At 43.9% G+C, this 17,295-nt stretch overlaps 1 protein-coding gene across 1 annotated transcript in view; it reads right to left on the reverse strand.

Annotated features, from left to right (window-relative positions):
- LOC104387887 (E3 ubiquitin-protein ligase KCMF1-like) overlaps nucleotides 1–17,295 on the reverse strand; it is a 102,557-nt gene that overhangs the window by 21,905 nt on the left and 63,357 nt on the right. The window contains exon 4 of the mRNA XM_009996682.1: nucleotides 3,632–3,771. Within this exon, the coding sequence (XP_009994984.1) occupies nucleotides 3,632–3,771 (140 nt within the window). The remainder of the gene's footprint in view (nucleotides 1–3,631; nucleotides 3,772–17,295) is intronic.

Below are 17,295 nucleotides of genomic sequence, written 5' to 3' on the forward strand. Positions count from 1 at the left end.
AAGTAGAGAGGTGATTGTGCCCCTGTACTCAGCATTGGTGAGGCCACTCCTTGAGTACTGTGTGCAGTTCTGGGCCCCTCACTACAAGAAGGATGTAGAGTTGCTGGAGCATGTTCTGAGAAGGGCTACCAAGCTGGTGAAAGGTCTGGAGAATAAATCCTATGAGAAGAGGCTGAGGGAACTGGGATTGTTTAGTTTGAAGAAGAGGAGGCTGAGGGGAGACCTCATTGCTCTCTACAACTACCTGAAAGGAGGTAGTAGAGAAGTGGGAGTTGGCCTCTTCCCTCAAGTGAATAATGACAGGATGAGAGGAAATGGCCTGAAGTTGCACCAGGGGAGGTTTAGGCTGGATATTAGAAAGAATTTCTTTACCGAAAAAGTGGTTGGACAGTGGAACAAGCTGCCCAGGGAGGGGGTGGAGTCACCATCCCTGGAAGTATTTAAAAGAAATATATAGTGCTTAGCAACATAATTTAAGCACTGAAGGGTGCTGGCAGAAGTAATCACCAGACAGCTCTCCATCATCACTGAAAAGTCCTGGAAAACGGGAGAGGTGCCTGAGGACTGGAGGAAAGCCAGTGTCACTCCAGTCTTCAAGAAGGGCAAGAAACAGGACCCGGGTAACTGCAGACCGGTTAGCCTTACCTCCACCTCTGGAAAGATGATGGAGCAGATGCAGCGAGAACAGTGGATCTTATCTTCCTCAACTTCAGTAAGGCTTTTGACACCGTCTCCCATAACATCCTTGTGGATAAGCTCAGGAAGCATGAGTTAGAAGAGTGGATAGTGAGATGGACCCAGAACTGGCTAAACAATAGAGACCAGAGTGTTGTGATCAATGGTGCAGAGTCCAGTTGGACCTGTGACTAGTGGTGTTCCCCGGGGGTCAGTACTGGGCCCAGTTGTATTCAACATCTTCATCAATAACCTGGATGAGGGGATGGAGTGTATGCTCAGCAAGTTTGCTGATGATACAAAGCTGGGAGGATTGGCTGATACACCTGAAGGCTGTGCAGCCATTCAGAAAGATCTAGACAAACTGGAGAGCTGGGCAGAGATTAATCTAATGAGGTTCAACAAGAGTAAGTGTAGAGTCCTGTACCTGGGGAGAAAAAACACCATACACCGATATAGATTAGGGGTTGACCTGCTAGAAAGCAGCCCCATGCCGAAGGACCTTGGGGTCCTGGTGGACAACAAGTTATCCATGGGAGAGCAACGTGCCCTTGTGGCCAAGAGAGCCAATAGTATCTTGGGATGTACTAAGAACAGTGTGGCCAGTAGGTCAAGGGAGGTTCTCCTCCCCCTCTGCTCTGCCCTCGTAAGGCCACATCTGGAGTACTGCATACAGTTCTGGGGTCCCCACTTCAAGAGTGATAGGGATATACTGGAAAGAGTCCAACAGAGGGCTGGCTACGAGGATGATTAAGGGACTGGAACATCTGTCATATGAGGAAAGGCTAAGAGACCTGGGGCTGTTTAGTCTGGAGAAAACTAAGAGGGGACCATATCAATGTCTATAAGTATCTGAAGAGTGGATGTTAAGAATGGGCCAGTCTCTTTTCAGTGGTGCCCAGTGATAGGATGAGGGGAAATGGCACCAAGTTACAACCCAGGAAGTTCCACTTCAACATGAGGAGGAACTTCTTTACTGTGAGGGTGATGGAGCCCTGGAACAGGCTACTCAGAGAGGTTGTGGAGTCTCCTTCTCTGGAGACTTTCAAGACCCCTCTGGATGCGTTCCTGTGTGATCTGCCCTAGATGTTCCTGCTGCAGAAGGGGGGTTGGACTCAATGACCTTCACAGGTCCTTTCCAACCCCTGTGATTATATGATTCTATGAACTCACATTTTGGAAAAATTTCACACCTGGCACAAGCAACAGTAACATCTAGATATAAAAACTTGAGAACATCAGAACACTTAACTAACAAAACCAGAAGCAAAACAATTGTTCCAGTAGTCTATTATATGGTGTATAATTGCTCTGCATCAATTACAACTGTTGAAATAATCATGAAAATCAAGTGGCAGGGGGTAATGGGATACAGCAAGGGCCACTTTATAAGAAGTCAATATATTTAAAAGCTATGTATTTTTACAAGGGTTTAACCCTCTTTCTAACACCAGGATTTAGCGGCCTGCTGTGATGGATGCACTCGACCCCCCCTTAACCAAATCAGCAGCAGCTTGGTATGGGCTCCAAAGGAGGTAAAGGCCTTAGCTGTAGCTGGGCCAAGAACTCCTCTAGGAAACCCACAAAGGAACAGAGCAACACAGTGAACACCAATAAGTTGTGGGTACAAGAAGTATTTTGCATACCTCTCACATTGTATGCAATTTGACTATGAGCCAACCACTTTATTCCATAAATATGACAGCCTAAGTGAGCCTTCTTTGAGCTCTCCCTGCTAGGCAGTGGCTGCATGGCGAAGATGTTCCCTTGAGCTGGGATGCCCCTCAAGGGTGCTCCTTGAAGCCACAAGATCTTTTTCCAATGACAGATCGCTGGATGAGCCCAATTTGAATTCTCCCTGAATGGCAACTGGACTGCACACCAGGCAACTCTCCCTTTTAGCAGGGATGCCTCTTAGTGTTAAGAGATATTAGTTGTTTAGCTTAAATAAGTCAAGCTGTGAATAGAATTAATCACTTTGAGTTATAATATTGTATGATTTAGCATGCTGTTTGCTTAGCTTTATTTACTTAGCATGAGTAGCAAGATTTGCTGAAGCCTTAGGCCACAAGCTGTAAATTTCCACGTATATTTACTGAACATGTACCTACTTAGTCAAAACAAGGCCTCCAGAGCCAGTGTAAATCAGAAGATATAGAGGCTTCAAGGCTACAGCCATCAAAAGCAGCTGCAACTAGACAAGATAATGGCCTGTCTGAAGACAGTGAAGGAATCCAATGAGGAACAAGAAGACCCCAGACACAAATATTACTACTGGACTGAACCACTGTGTGAGATGGGTGAATAGTCTGTAAGGGCATAATTGCCCAGGGATTTCTTTGGGTCAGTCCCTCTCCAGAGACACGAGTTGACCATGCTGCTGTACCACTCTATTAAATTATTTATTTTATAAAATCTGATGCCTAAGAGTTTGCTTTGGGAAACCAAGGGTTTGAACTTCAGAGTAAACTAACACCAGACACTCAGATGGAAGGCAACTGAAGTGGGAATAAGCATGATGAAACTTTGAAATCATAGCTAAGTGATATAAACAATTGGGTGTGCACATATAATGCTTTAGCTATAAATGCATATAATCCCTTAGACATCAACCATTGGCCAAGTCTGGGAGTAGGAGTGGATCCAGCTGCACTAGACTCCTCTCTGAGTAGGAGTTTAGAAAGCAAGGGGGTCCACTCTGAACCTCGTGACTCAATGGGAGGGTCTCCCTTAGTCAAGGTGATATTGTAGGCAGATGTACGATCACTGAGTTTGGGACTGTTTGTAGCTCAAAGAGTCAAGAGGGAAAACACCAGCATGGTGTGTATGTATGTATGGTACATAACTTCCTAGTCAGTATTTAAATGAACACATACTTTAAAAAAAACACAACTCATTTCCTGGAAATTTTCATATACTTTCATTAGAATAGAAAACCAATGCTGAAGCAGCTTACCACCTCTGTTGATGTTTCTGCATGTTCAGAAGCAACATGTTCTTGAAGAGTTGTTTCTGTATAACCCATCTTTCCACAATAAGGACAAGTAAAGGACTGCGGCTGCTCTACAGAGAAAGCTTCTCCACCATAATACAAATCTGGAAAAAGGTGACATTTGAGGAGGGGTTATCTTCTAGCAGCATAGCTCATTTTATTTATACAATATCTTTATATATACAACTATGTGCATGTAATCACTGTCAAATTCGTTCATTATTTAATCAAAATAAACATATTAATTCTGCACAAAGTGCACATGCTAATATTATAAAGCTAAATTAATATTAAATTGCATCACTCGAGAAAAGGTTTCCTTCGCTGCTTATAGAGGAATAGCACTAAACTACATAGAATCATAGGTAGCTAAGTGCTTTTTTTTCTTTTTTTTTGGAATTGTTTTGGTGGCTATGGGTGGCTTTACTGCTGTTTGGTTCTGGTTTATTGCTTTTGGGCATGGATTTAGAGATGCAAGTTTTCTGGGTTGTATGGTCTTAGCTTATGGTATAATGAATTTGTTAGGGATTATACCAGTTTCTGATCATTATGAAATGGTGATGGGCATGGCCAATTTAGAATGCTCTTGGGATGCTTGTGCTATTGTGTTTGTGTTATTAGGTCTCTTGAATATTTTCAAGAGTCTGGGCTTCTTTGAAGTGGACCCTTGGTATAGAGGTATGTGCTCGGTAGTGGCTGCAACTCCTGCAACAGGCCCTGTAGTGATGAGAAGCATTGCAGTCACTCAGACCCTGGCGATGGGTGATGCAGTTGACTTAAAACACTCAAATGGTGCTAGTTGCCCCTGTATATAAGAGGCAATACAGAAGAGGAGCAGATCGTGAAGAGGTAACTATCTGATATCTGTTCTTTAGTGAGTTGCAAGATATCTGCGAAGATTTAGAGTTGGTATGAAGGAGAGAAACTTGTTACTTGGCTGCTCTGGTGCTAGGATAATGGAGTGGATGGCATGGAATTAAGAAGGTAACAAAGCTAAGCAGTTTGGACAAATAGCTAGAGATGTGGGCATTAACAAAGGCTTAGCAAGAGAAGCACAGTCCCTCACTCCCTGGAGATGGCTTCCTGAGTGTGAAGAACAGGTATTCCTTTAGGGATTATGTCATATACAGACTAAATGGATGACTATTGAGAAAGGTGTTGAATGTCTGAGAGAAATAGCTGTGTGGGAGCTGATTTTTGCTAATTTGGATGACCCACAGGTACCATTGGGTCCAGAAATATCAGTTACTGGACCCATGTGGTACAAGTGGGTACTGAGCATGCTGCCAGCTTATACAAACATTGCCATTGTGTGGCTGGAAGGATGATGAGGCACCAATGGTAGGTGAGTTGGATACTTGACTATGGCAGTATACAAATAATTTATTTTCTTCCCTATGAGCCAGTATCTTTGCTATGGAAAAACCATCTGACAAATCTGTGGAACTGTGCGATAAGGTGCTAGACAGACTCCCAGGCAGAGAACAGGCTACACTTGCTATCTGTACCAACAAGTGTTTCTGCCATCCAGAGAAAGTGTACCCCTGAAAAGCCTGATACAGACACATCATGAGGTATCCTGTTTTTTCTTGTGCAACTATGGGGAAAACGTGAGAAAATGGGACAGAAGAATCTACCTTGTTCTTACAGGCACATGTGAATGAGTTGTAAGGCAAAAAGATCATAAAAGGGGGATCTTTGAAGAAAAGCGTTGCTTCAGTTTCTAGTGGACAGCCCCCCAGATGGTGCAGATGAACTTCATCTTTTAATTAAAAATATGTGACTAATGACAATAGTTCATGTGAGTCACTCATTCATGGCAATGATGGGCATTCTTCTCAGAATTGGAGGGGCCCTTTCTCCAGCCAGGTGGAGAACAGGGACAACTGAGTCTATTGGACCATGTGGGTTCAATGACCTGGCACGTCTGTTTCAAAAAAAAAAAAGCTCTGGTGGACACCTGTGCACAAGGCACCATAATGCCCTCCAATTTTATCAGGATGGAATCAATTTCTATTGTTGGAGAAATGGGAGGAGCCCAGGAATTGACTATGACTGAAGCTGATGTTAATCTGCTTGGACATGAGTGGTGAAAGAATCCTACAGTGAGTGACTGGCCCTGATGCCCCATTTGATATTAGTGTTTATTATCTTGGAAGGGGATACTTCAAGCACCTGAGTGGGCATTGGTGGGTGTTTAGTGTAGAGGTGGTGGAGATAGAGAAAATTAGATTGCTGTCTATCCTCTGTGGCTTATCAGAGGACCCTATTGTGGGACTGATGAAGAACAACTACAATGGTGAACTGGTGACAATACTGTACTAATAAATATACCCCTGAATCCCATCCAGAAGCTGAACTCTCAACTAGAGAACCACGGAGTGCTCACTTGTCCTGATTTGAGCCAGGATGAAACCAATTTTCCTTTTACTGTTTTTTTTTTCTTTAGTAAGCTCTCTTTTAACTGCAGCAAGCTTTCCAGCTAGTGGACTGATAAGGCTTAAATGCTTGTTACTGCTAAGATATCAAGGATGCTTTGTGTCCACAGATGCTAAAGCAGCAGAAGAGTCATGCCTGCAACCCTCCTTTAGGGAGGAGTGGACTAGATGGACAGCAAAATTGACCAAAGTATTCCGTTCCATATATCTATGTAAGATCAGTGTAAGGTCAGAGATCATGGAATTCTGCTTCTTTCCTTCCATTAATGGCTGCCATCTGGGGAGGACTCCATCTATCCATCACCATTGATCCCCAGGCTCATGCATTCCTGACCCTTGTAACTCTACCCTCAGCTCCTGTCTACTCTGCTGCTCTCTCTGGCAGCGGTCTGGGACATTTTGGGACTGTTCACAGCTCAGGAGAGTGCCTGGGGAATTGCTGGGGGTGGGGGGAGGCAGCAGGGTTTTGCACATTCCTGAACATATTTGTATATAATTATATCATTAGTGTTTCATTAAAGCTGTGTAGTTTAGTTTTCAATCCAGAAAGTCTGTCATCAATTCTTTCTCTCCTTCCCTACCTGGATGGGAGGGGGAGGGGATTGAGAGCATTGTTTTTGCTGGTTTAACTGTTGATCCTGAGTCAGTGACAATTTATTGGTGCCAAATGTGGGGCTGTATCTTAAGCTCAGGCTTTAAATTCTGACTAATTGCTGAATGTTTAGAATTCAAGCTCTGATGGGAGGAATTGCTAAGATATCATTGGGCAAAGCTTCTGCTGAATATGTTGATGGGTTGAAAACTGAACATGTTTTCTCTCGTGTTTCTGCTGGACCTTCTTCCCAACATGCAGTTGTACATGTGGTATGCAGCTGGGATAATACTGCTCTGTGTAGCTGTTCTTGTTATTGGTTTATGGTGTATTGAAAAACTATAGCCATAATTAACTGTGTAATAACATATTTAGTGATCACAGGGGTTTTGATATTGATCTATAGGGTGGCACGGTATAGTACCAAATTCTATGTGAATAGAAAGGTTTGTGTTAAAAATGACAGATCTAGTTCTACTTGTTTCCTCTTGGGCTGAATCTCCCAGCTTTTAATCAAAATAGCACTGTTTCCCTAGAGAGGCTTTTGCTACATGTTTATAATGTACTATGGATATGTAGAGTGATCACAATCTGCTTCCACACAGGCAAGGTTGCTGCTGCTAAGACTAAGGCTATACCCACTTGATCCAAACAAACAAAACTTGAGGTTAATCCTGTGACTAGGAACAAAGCAAAGAAACAGCCATCTAAAACCATAAGAACACTTAACAGTAGAGGACCCCTTTTTAAAAGTGATGTTAAAAGTGGTAATTAGAGGAGCAAGCCCTCATCAAGGAGATGACAATGATCTTGTCCAACCTTTCTCTCTAAATTGCACCTAATGAGAAAGGACTTTACCCACAATGAAGGTGAGGCACTTCTTTGTTGGTTGCTCTGATGCTTTGATAATAGGGCTGAAACATATGACGTGGACAAAAGAGAACCCAAGTAGTTGGGATCCCTGGCCAGAGATGCTGGTATTGATAGAATACTTGGTAGTAAGACAGGAACTATCACCCTATGGAGCAGACAGCTTTCAGTTGTAAGGAAGAGATAGCCCCATAAGGGTGACATCGACTGGCACTGAAGCAGAACACCAACTCCTGAGAGTATCATCACATATTTGAGAATTAGCTGTGTGAGAGGTGATCTATGATAAAAACGGGATCACGGATCATGATGATGTCCTGTGTGACACGCCCATGTTCTGGAGGTTTGCGCAGGCTGTACCAGCAGCACATGCCCATGTATTCTCCTTCATGGGGTGTACTGACTACAAAAGACCAACTGTGTGAAATGGCTTTGAAAACATGACAATATGGAGACATGATCTCTGATGCCCATCAGTCTAACACCTCAGTAATTAAGAAACTGACTGACAGAATAAGATGCCAAAGAGATGGGAAGGTAAACCCCAGTATCTCACTAGAGATAATGGGGTCTGTATTGCAGCCATTAAGAGGAGATGCAATGCTGTAAGACAGCAACAAGATACGGGACCCACTTCAACACTACCTCTGTTGTCTCTTGCATGTTTATTAAAAAGAGAACATAAAAATCTGGGACAACAAACCCACTGCTATTCTCCAGATATGCGTGCAACAGCTCCGAGATATAATAAAATTAAGATCATCTTCCTTCCAGGAAGAAGGCTTCTTCACTGGCTGGGGCTTCAACCAATGGTGCATCGACCTCTAGTGCTCAACCTTAGAGATGCCCTGCCTCCAGCCAGGAGGAGGAGAGGGACAACTGAGTTTATTGGACTGTGTGGATTCGGTGGCCTGGCACATTAGAACCACAAAGATATAAAGCTTTGGTGGACACTGGTGCACAGTGCACACTAATGCCATCGAATCATAAAGGGACAGACTCCGTCACTATATCTGGAGTGACAGGAGGATCTCAACAACTGACTGTTGTGGAAGCTGATGTGAGACTCACTGGTAAGGAGTGGCAACTGCACCTTAGAATGACTGGCACAGGTGCTCCGTGCATCCTTGGCATAGACTATCTCAGGGACGGATACTTCCGTGACCCGAAAGGGTACCGGTGGGCCTTTGGTATAGCAGCTGTAGGGACTGAGGACGCTGAACAGCTGCGTACTTTGTCTGGCCTTTCAGATGACCCTTCTGTAGTGGGGTTGCTGAAGGTTGAAGACCAACAGGTGCCAATTGCCACTTCAACAGTGCACAGGCGACAGTACCGCACCAACAGAGACTCTGTGATTCCCATTCATAAGCTGATCCGGCAACTGGAAAGCCAAGGTGTGATCAGCAGGACTCACTCACCCTTCGACAGTCCTATCTGGCCAGTGCGCAAGCCCGATGGCGAGTGGAGGCTGACAGGGGACTGTCGTGGCCTGAATGAGGTGCCACCACCACGCAGTGCTGCTGTACCGGACATGCTAGCACTTCAGTATGAGCTGGAGGCGAAAGCAGCCAGGTGGTGTGCCACTATTGACATTGCTCATGCATTCTTCTCTATTCCTATAGCACCAGAGTGCAGGCCACAGTTTGCTTTCACCTGGAGGGGAGTCCAGTACACCTGGAATCGACTGCCCCAGGGGTGGCAACACAGCTCAACCATTTGCCATGGACTGATCCAGGCTGCACTGGAGAAGGGTGGAGCTCCAGAACACCTGCAGTACATTGATGACATCGTTGTGTGGGGTGACACACCAGAAGTCTTTGAGAAAGGTAAAAAACGCATCCAAATTCTTCTGGATGGTGGTTTTGCTGTTAAAAAAAAAAGAACTAAGATCAAGGGACCTACAGGAGGGGTCCAGTTCCTGGGAATCAAGTGGCAAGATGGACGTCGCCAGATCCCAATGGATGTGGTTAACAGAATAACAGCTGTGGCCCCACCATCAACTAAAAAGGACACTCAAACTTTTTGAGGAATTTTGATTTTTGGAGAATGTGTATTTCAGATTACAGGAAAATTGTGAAACCTCTCTATGAGGTGACCTGAAATAAGAGTGACGTTAAATGGGGTCCTGACCAACAGAAAGCTTTTGAGCAGATCAAAAAGGAGATTGTGCAGGCAATGGCCCTTGGACCAGTTCGAACAGGGCCAGACATCTAGAATGTGCTCTACACTGCAGCCAGACACAATGGTCCCAACTGGAGCCTCTGGCAGAAAGCACCAGGGGAGACTCAAGGTCAACCCTTGGAATGCTGGAGCCGGAGCTACAGAGGTTCCCAGGCCAACTACACAACAACTGAAAAGGAGATACTTGCAGCATATGAAGGAGTTAGAGCCACTTCATAAGTGATCGGAACTGAAGTGCAGCTCCTCTTCGTACCCCAATTACCAGTATTGAGCTCTGTGTTCCAGAATAACCTTTCTCCTGTCCATCATGCCACCGATGTGACTTGGAGTAAATGGACTGCTTTAATCACCCAACGAGCTTGAATAGGAAGACCTAATCACCCAGGTATTATAGAAGCAACTACAAACTGGCCAGAAGGCACCGACTTTGGAATGCCACCACAAGAAGTGGTGAGACGAGCACAAGAAGCTCCACCATATGATCACCTACCAGAGACTGAGAAACAATTTGCTCTTTTCACCGATGGCTCCTGTCGTCTTGTAGGGAACCACCGGAAGTGGAAAGCTGCCGTGTGGAGTCCTACATGCACAAGCAGCTGAAGGAGAAGGTGAATCAAGTCAGTTTGCAGAGGTCAAAGCCATCCAGCTGGCTTTGGACATTGCTGAGCGAGAGGGGTGGCCAAGACTCTGTCTCTACACTGACTCGTGGATGGCAGCAAATGCCTTGTGGGGTTGGCTAAAACAGTGGCAGCAGAACAACTGGCAGCGAAAGGGTAAACTTATATAAAAATAGAAAGCAATGGTTTTACTTTTCAGTAAGCTGTCTTTAAACTAGCAGCACGTTTTCCAGCTAGTGGACTGGTCATGCTGAAATGTATTTTTTTGCTGAGATATCAAGCAGACTTTGCAGCTTCAGATGATGAAGGATCAGAAGAGTCATATCTGCAACCCTCCTCTAGGGAGGAGTGGACTAGGCAGACAGCAAAATTGACCAAAGTATTCCATTCCATATATCCCTATCAGCTCAGTTAAACTCAGTTAAAGGTTGGAGATCATGGAAGTCGACTTCCTTCCTGTTGCTTCTTCCCTTCTGTCAGTGTCCTGACTCTCCTCCTCAGGTCCAGTCTGTTCTGCCATGCTCTGTGACATTTCAGAACTGCTCACAGCTAAGGAGAGTGCTGTGAGAGTTGCTTGGTGTGGGGGGAGTCAATAAGGTTCTGCACATTCCTGAACACATGTATATAACTGTACATATTTTCTTTTAGTATTTAATTAAAGCTGTCTAGTTTAGTTTTCAATCCAGGGAGTGTCTCTTTTATTCTCTCCTTTCCCCTACCTAGGTGGAAGGGGCAAGGGATTGAGAGCATTATTGTAGCTGGTTGAATTGCTGATTGGTTTAACTATGACATCACCTTTTAATAGTCTTAGTTGGCTGGTGTGTAAGTCCAGTGGTGACTGACTGGACTACTGGGGCCTGTGTTGGACATGTTAGAACTCAATGTGAAATGGAGTCAAAGGCAGCTAGGTAGTATGCTACAATCCCAAGTGTGTTTTTCTCTAGTCCACTGGCAGTGGAATGGTAATCAGTTTGCTTTGACCTGGATACATGTTCAGTACATCTAGACTCAGCTGCTTCCATGTGGTAACAGTCCCATCATTTGCCGTGGACTAATTCAGTCCACACTAGAAAAAGGTGGAGCACCTGAACATCATCTGTAATATGGTTATGATGTTATAGGAGGGGGCAATACAGCACCAGACGTTTTTGAGGGAGGAAGAAGAGGGTAATTGCAACTCTACTGCAAGTCATGTTTGCCATCAAAAGAAGCAAGGTCAAGGCTTCAGTACAAGAAATCCAGTTTCTAGGCACTACATGGCAGGATGGGTATTGCTAGATCCCAATAGTGCAGTTTAGTTTATTAGTCAGGGGAGATAGACATAATTAAAAGGAGACAAGTTCACCTGAGTATCCCTAAGCACCATATCTGTATTTCTTTAAAACACTTCCAGGGATGATGATTCTACCACTTCCCTGGGCAGCCTGGTCCAGTGTCCAACCACTCTTTCTTTTCAACCCATAGGGCTTCTCTACTCTTCCTGAATCCTCTTCTTGGCTGGGGAGGGGTTATTCATAGAATCATAGAATCTTAGGGGTTGGAAGGGACCTCGAAAGATCATCTAGTCCAACACCCCTGCCAGAGCAGGGTCACCTAGAGTACATCACACAGGAATGCATCCAGGTGGGTTTTGAATGTCTCCAGTGAAGGAGACTCCACAACCTCCCTGGGCAGCCTGTCCCAGTGCTCTGTCACTCTCACAGTAAAAAGCTTTTTTCGGATATTCACCTTGAACCTCCTATGCTCCAATTTACACCCATTACCCCTTGTCCTGTCACTGGTCATCACTGAGAAAAGCCTAACTCCATCTCCCTGACACTCACCCCCTACATATTTGTAAACATGGATGAGGTCACCCCTCAGTCTCCTTTTCTCCAAGCTAAAGAGACCCAGCTCCCTCAGCCTTTCCTCATAAGGGAGATGTTCCACTCCCTTAATCATCTTTGTAGCTCTGTGCTGGACTCTTTCAAGTACTTCCCTGTCCTTCCTGAACTGAGGGGCCCAGAACTGGACACAATACTCCAGATGCGGCCTCACCAATGCAGAATAGAGGGGGAGGAGAACCTCTCTTGACTGACTAACCACACCCTTTCTAATGCACCCCAGGATGCCATTGGCCTTCTTGGCCACAAGGGCACATTGCTGGCTCATGGTCATCCTCCTGTCTACCAGGACCCCCAGGTCTCTTTCACCTACACTACTCTCCAGCAGTTCAGCCCCCAACCTGTACTGGGACATGGTGTTGTTCTTCCCCAAATGTAAAACTCTGCACTTCCCCTTGTTGAATTTCATCATGTTTCTCCCCGCCCAACTCTCCAACCTATCTAAGTCTCTCTGAATGGCAGCACAGCCTTCTGGTGTGTCAGCCACTCCTCCCAGCTTAGTGTCATCAGCAAACTTGCTGAGGGTACATTCTATACCCTCATCCAGGTCGTTGATGAAGATGTTGAACAACACCGGTCCCAGCACCGACCCTTGTGGGACTCCACTAGTAACACACCTCCAACCAGATTCTACCCCATTGACTACAACTCTCTGACTCCTTCCTTTCAACCAGTTCCTAATCCACCTCACTTCCTGGTCACCAAACCCATACCTGATCAACTTATCCACAAGGATGCTGTGGGAGACGGTGTCAAATGCTTTACTGAAATCAAGATAAACCACATCTACCGCTCTACCATCATCTATCCACCTAGTAATTTCCTCATAGAAGGCTATGAGGTTAGTCAAACATGATTTACCCTTGATAAAACCATGTTGACTGCTCTTGATGACCCCCATGTCCTTGATGTGCCTGGAGATAGTCACAAGAACAAGTTGTTCCATCACCTTTCCAGGGATGGAGGTGAGGCTGACCGGTCTATAGTTACCCGGGTCCTCCTTCTTGCCCTTCTTGTAGACTGGAGTGACATTTGCTATCCTCCAGTCCTCAGGCACCTCACCTGTTGCCCATGATTTACTGAAGATGATGGAGAGTGGCCTAGCAATGACCTCCGCCAGCTCCCTCAGCACCCTTGGGTGCATTCCATCTGGACCCATTGATTTATGGATGTCCAGATTACTCAACTGATCCCTAACCCAATCCTCATCTACCATGTCAAACTCTTCCTCTATCTTGACTTCTTCTGGGGCTATATGAATCTGGGGCTCATAGGGAGACCCTGCAGGAGTGAAGACAGAGGCAAAGAAGGCATTCAGCACCTCTGCCTTCTTTATATCCTCTGTCACCAGGGCTCCCACCTCATTCCTCAATGGGCCAATATTGCCTCTATTGCTAGTTTTGCTAGCTATGTACTTGAAAAAGCCCTTTCTATTATCCTTAACCTGACTTGCAAGGTTAAGTTCCAAGGAGGCCTTAGCTTTCCTAATTGCCTCCCTACATCCTCTGACAACAGTCCTATATTCCTCCCAAGTGACCAGCCCCTCCTTCCATGATCTATAGATTTTCCTTTTCCACTTAAGTTTGCCCAGTAGTTCCTTCTTTAACCATGCAGGTCTCCTAGCACCCTTACTAGATTTCCTAACCATTGGGACACTCTGATCCTGTGCTTGCAAGAAGTGGTCCTTGAATGTTGACCAGCTATCTTGAGCTCCTTTATTTTCTAGCACCCTGTCCCATGGGATTTCCCTTAATAGATGATTGAGGAGACCAAAGTTTGCCCTGTGGAAGTCCAGGGTTCTGGTCCTGCTGGGTATTTTGTTCCTTCCACACAGGATATGTACTCATATAAAATCTGTTTTGTTGTGATTACATCAGCTCAGTTAAGATTTTATTAGCATTTAAATTCTATCACCATGCCTTACAAATTAGGTAGTTAATATTGTACAAACAAGGCAAACAAATAATTATCTTACTGTATTGCTTAATAATCTACCTGGTCTTCTGACATTTTTCAAAAAGAATTTTCAGCTTCAGTACAATACATTTTTTTTCTACTATGTTCTTGTTTGTTACACAGTTGTCAGGCTTTTCACTCTCAGTCTATCCTTCTTTCTCTCTTTCTTTACCTTTCTTCTTTTAGATTCTGTAGTATTGCTACATTAAAAGAGAAAGCAAGGAGACTTGCTATTAAGGGGAAGAAATTCAAAGTAGAGTGAAAAGTCATAGCAGTACTGTGAATAATTAGAATGCAATGATTCTTTGAAATATAAATATGTGTAATTTTGTAGGAGTGTAAAATGGTTTGGTTTTTTTGTCCCTTGTTTTTTCTTTCTGGGTTTCAGTGTTTAGGAGTAAGGTAGGACAGGTAACAGCTTCTGTTGTTCAAATTTAAAAAAATGGAAGAGAATATTTCAGATTATCCCATATTTTGTTTTATTTTTATTTTTCTATTATAACCACTTATTTATTTGTTTATTTGTTTTATCTAAATGTTGCATTTTAAAATGCTTTTAAATTCCCTCTTTCAGAGGTTTACCTTTTCTGAATTCACAGCTCAGCAAATCTGCAGGAATTCAAAACTGTTTCTCTACCACCACATTTGTTTTTATTATGTATGTCTTCAAAAAGAGGTTATTCTAAACATTACAGATTTACCTATGGATAAGAAATCATGAGTTATAATATTATCTTTTCCAATCCTTTCAGTTCTCAGTTTTCTCAGTCTAGCCTTCTCTTTGACTCAAAGATTCTTCCAAGTTTAGTCCACATTGAAACTTGTTCTGGTTCTTCTACTCCAGAACACTTTACCTATCTCTATTTTTTCCTGTACAGAGGCAAAGAAGGCATTCAGCACCTCTGCCTTCTTTATTTCCTCTGTCACCAGGGCTCCCACCTCATTCAACAGTGGGCCAATATTGCCTCTAGTGTTAGTTTTGTTAGCTATGTATTTGAAAAAGCCCTTCCTATTATCCTTAACCTGACTTGCAAGGTTAAGTTCCAAGGAGGTCTTAGCTTTCCTAATTGCCTCCCTACATCCTCTGACAACAGGCCTATATTCATCCCAAGTGACCAGCCCCTCCTTCCATGATCTGTAGATTTTCCTTTTCCACTTAAGTTTGCCCAGCAGTTCCCTTTTTAACCATTATTGGGTAAAAACAAACTGATTCAGCTTAGCCCTGATATTCTTACATAGTATACAACTGCACACTAATTTCATTAATTTTCCAAGCTGTTCCTATCTAACATGCATGAGAATCTAATAGTTGCTTCATTGCAAACCAGAACTTAAAAGTTTTAATCATAGATTACCAGTCCAGTCTCCACAGGCTTCTATATAGAGACAATATTGCCTACTGGGAAGTATGTTGAATGGAACTAGAGATGTTTTCCTTAGGTCCATCTTTATCATGAACTATAGCTGAGTCTTGAACAAATTGTTCCTATGAAACATCTTTCCTTCCCCATCTTTAAAAGCAGAGGGAGAGAAGAATATTTGCTTCATTTGAACAGCTTGCTGAGGGAGGTTGTGGATGTCCCCTCCCTGGAAGTGTTCAAGGCCAGGTTCAATGGGAGGTGTCCCTCCCCATGGCAGGGAGTTTGTAAATAGATGATCTCTAAGGTCCCTTCCAACCCAAACCAGTCTATGATTCTAATTACACGTGAACGTGAGACTTCTCAAAGAGAGTTCTGAGAACCTGTATATTGGTATATTCAGCTGTTCTGAGCCTTGAATGTATATAGGAAGTAGCATTTGTTTGTTCAATCCTTTTTTTAAAATTAAATAGGTAAAAAAAACTACTAAAAGAGCTGTAAAACTTCAAGACAGTGTAGTTTGAATCATTATAAATGGTTTTGACTGACATTAGCCTTTTTGGGTTAAAACAGGTATAAATAAGAAATAAGTATCCTCTGTCAACACAATCTTAATTCAAAGATTTGCTATGGAAGTATCTCCCGAATTGCAACACCGGTGTTATAAATACAATGCAATAAAAATTACTCAGGGAAGAGAAAATGGTGACTAAGGGTGTTATTTCCTGGCTTTTGTCACTAGTCTTGCACATTGTCCTGGTTTGAGAGAAAGAGGATAAAAATTTCCTGTAGCTATACTAACTTGAGATGATCTGGGACCCCACCAGCTGCTGCAGTAGGGGGAGCAGCTGTGCTTACAGAGAGGATAGGATGGGTCAGGTGACCCAAAATCAACCAATCACAATATTTGTTCCCATGGTGCTCAGTATAAAATAGCTCCTAAGACAACCCTCTTCTGGCCTCTCTAGTTGCTGTGTTGGAGTTCATCTATTTGTTATCCAATCAGGTTGCCTTCTCCTTCCCTGAGCAGGACCAGCTTGGCTGCTCCAAGGCTTTTGTCAACTGTTGTTGGTACCCTGGACTTGGGCACCCCCATCTGCTGCAGAATCCAGTTTGGGACTTTTCTGGTCAGAGAGTAATTACTGAGGATTGTGGGTTTCATATATATTACATATATTCCTGTCCTAGTTTGAGCCAGGATGAAGCCAATTTTTCTTTTTACTGATTTTTTTTTCCTTCAGTAAGCTCTCTTGTAACTAGCAACAGTGTGTTCTGCTAGGCTGATAAGACAGTGGAATGTTTTTCTAACTACTGAGGCTTCAAGGTCGCACCTTCACTCTGCCGGCTCAGACACTATGGGGAGATCTGTGACCCCCCCGTAGGAGGCTCAGTTAGACAGACAGCAAAATTGGCCAAAGATATTCCATTCCATATATCTACGTAAGCTCAAAGGAAGGTCAGAGAACACAGAAGACAACTTCCTTCCTCCTTCTTCTCCCCTTCTCTTCCGTCCATGGCCGGTGTCCGGGGAGGACTCTGTTCATCCATCACCGTCGATCCTCAGGCTTGATCTCTCGTGACCCCCATAACTCTCTGCTCTTTCTCCAGCAGCAGCTTCGGGATTCCTTGGGACTCTTCCCAGTTCAGGGAAGTGCTGTGGGAGTTGTTGGGTGGGGGGGAGGCGAGAGGCTTTTGCCCGTATCTGAACATATTTGTATATAATTGTATATATT

Source organism: Chaetura pelagica, unplaced genomic scaffold, assembly GCF_000747805.2.
Source record: "Chaetura pelagica isolate M959 unplaced genomic scaffold, ChaPel_1.0 scaffold694, whole genome shotgun sequence".
NCBI classification, from domain to species: domain Eukaryota; kingdom Metazoa; phylum Chordata; class Aves; order Apodiformes; family Apodidae; genus Chaetura; species Chaetura pelagica.